Below are 2,615 nucleotides of genomic sequence, written 5' to 3' on the forward strand. Positions count from 1 at the left end.
AAATTTAGAACCCAATCCAAAATCTAAACCATTGGGTTCAGTTTGTTGGTTTTCCATATCAGTTTTTATGTGAAACCGACTTATCGTTGAGCGTACGCTGCATGAGGTACGGTTTAGATTGTGAGTATGTCGAGCGTACGTGCCGAGTACGTTGAGCGTACTCGGTCTGTGTTGGCCAAGTTTGAACGTTGGCTTTTTGACAAAATTTGGCTTTGGGGGCTTTTTTAGTATTTTGGATTATCAGTATGTAATTGGGTCACCGTTTATTGTTTAAGCGAGCGGTAGAGTCGGTGTGAGTAGCGCAGATCTGTGCAGTCATCCTTTTGATTGTGAGGTGAGTTCTCTCACTATGTCGACGAGTACAAGGCACCAAAGTCGGCCCATTTATTGAATTTATGTATCATAAGATGTAGGATAGCTATGATAGTTATATGTGTGATTTGTATGTGTATATATCGACATGTAGATGGTTAGGTTGAGGCCACGTGCCAACAAACCTAATATGGCTAGGTTGAGATTGGAGGTTAAGAAACCCGATATGGTACGGTTGAGGCCACGTGCCAACAAACCTGGATTATTGGGTTGAGGCCACGTGCCAACAAACCGTGGATGGTGGAGTTGAGGTTTTACTGCTCGATGTTGTAAACCAACAAACCAGATATGGTTGGGTTAGGTAAATGACCAACAAACCTTGTATGCATGCTTGTATTGTATATGTATTTGTGTGTGGTGTGGGGAATTTTGGGAAGCTCGTGAAAATTCGACTTACAGTTTGGGTTTCAATGTGTTCAGGTACTTCCGACGAGCGGGGGAAAGCGAAGACGTGACTATACACATCATCCCACGGTTTATGTTGATCGATACTCTGACTTATTATGATTTGTAAAAATGTTTTGATACTTTGATTCCAAATTGTGGGTCTAAAATTATTTTTCACTTATCTCTGTCTTTACCATCGACGTATTCTCTCCTTCATCTTCTCCCTCTGACGAAGCTGATGAACCCTAATTAGGGGTGAAAGCGTCATCTGACAACAAAATTTCTTCTCACTCCCCCTTAAACTTGAGAACACATTTATCTTTTCCACATTCTCCTTCAATCTACTTCACTCCTTTCCTTCCCCTTATTTCTCTTCCCACTCCTCAATTTTTATTCAAGAGAACAATTAGTAATTTGTTGAAAGTTAAAAAATTACGGAGGCTTAAATTAATATGATGTAAATATTTTTTTTGATATATATCTCAAAACATATTCATTTGGACGATGAGCCTAGTGAAAAAAATATAACATGCATTTTTTTTTTAAAAATATTCTATTATAATGTTTGTATTCAAATAATGAATGTAAATTTATTCGAAAAGCGTAAACCAACAAATATAAAAAAAAACTTGATGGAGTAGATGCTTCGAACCCATAATCACCACATATGTTTAAAAGATTTGAATTTCATTCCAATTTAAGTTCTAGAAAGTTTTTACCGCTAGAAATTGAAACCTCTTTAAAAATTTCGAGATCCGCTACATCCACCGTTCAATCGCGCTCTAAAAACCAACGGCCAGTAAACACGATCCGCGTCAGTCTAATCCAACCAATCAGATCAGTTTTACACAGCCTATATAAACACATCCCCAACACATCAGCAATCACATCCAAGCTTTCGTATTCCTCTTATTCAAACACATCCTCTCGATTTCCATTTTCACTTCAACTCTAACATTAGCAATGGCACCAAAGGCAGCTGCCGGAAAGAAACCAGTGGCGGAAAAGACTCCAGCTGAGAAGGTACCAGCAGAGAAGAAGCCTAAGGCAGAGAAGAAACTCCCAAAAGACGCATCGGCTGCCGGAGCAGATAAGAAGAAGAAGAGACACAAGAAATCAGTCGAGACCTACAAGATCTACATCTTTAAGGTTTTGAAGCAGGTTCACCCTGACATTGGTATCTCTAGTAAGGCAATGGGCATCATGAACTCATTCATCAACGACATTTTTGAGAAGCTCGCTCAGGAGGCATCTAAGCTTGCAAGGTACAACAAGAAGCACACTCTTTCTTCGAGGGAGATTCAAACTGCAGTCAGACTTGTACTTCCCGGGGAGTTGGCTAAGCATGCTGTGTCTGAAGGTACCAAGGCTGTGACAAAGTTCACTAGCGGTTAGATTGTGTTGATCTGTTGGTAGCTTTTTCAACATGGTTTTTGTTTGTTTTTGTGATCTATGATGTAAGTACTTTGTAGTGGAAAAGTTCTTGAATTGAAATGAAACTATCTTGTTTTGGCAATGGAAGGTTTTGTTTAATCAACCATATTATATTTCCTTTTGGTTTGTTTGTTTGTTTGAAATGAAATTAGGGATGATATTGTTCGTTGATATCTATTTTGTTAGTGTTTTGTAGCAATTAGGTTTCACTTCCATCAGGTGTTTGTGTTTATGCCTCAGGCGACCCAGTTGAAAACGTGAACAAAAGTGTATCATTTTTATAGTTTTGATTAACAGCAGCACTTGTGAGATCAAACGTTGATTTTAAATGTGTTGTCGACCAGTCTTTCTCCGAAGAATCCGGTGAGCAATTTGTTTCTTTTGTTGGTTTAAAGTTGAGTCCACATTTGTTGCTTTGCTTT

General features: G+C 38.7%; 1 protein-coding gene across 1 annotated transcript; it reads left to right on the forward strand.

Annotated features, from left to right (window-relative positions):
* The first annotated feature begins 1,643 nt into the window (after nt 1–1,643).
* On the forward strand, nt 1,644–2,275 carry LOC145066460 (histone H2B.3-like). The gene has a single exon (XM_079013717.1). It carries the CDS (start codon nt 1,723–1,725, stop codon nt 2,152–2,154), a length of 432 nt encoding a protein of 143 aa, XP_078869843.1. The 5' UTR covers nt 1,644–1,722; the 3' UTR covers nt 2,155–2,275.
* The last annotated feature ends 340 nt before the right edge of the window (nt 2,276–2,615 follow it).

This window comes from Lactuca serriola, chromosome 8 (assembly GCF_051521515.1).
Source record: "Lactuca serriola cultivar US96UC23 chromosome 8, Lser_US96UC23_V15, whole genome shotgun sequence".
NCBI lineage: Eukaryota > Viridiplantae > Streptophyta > Magnoliopsida > Asterales > Asteraceae > Lactuca > Lactuca serriola.

Excerpts from the sequence above, each read along its gene's own strand:
- LOC145066460 (XM_079013717.1), top strand. The coding sequence starts at position 1,723 with ATGGCACCAAAGGCAGCTGCCGGAAAGAAACCAGTGGCGGAAAAGACT.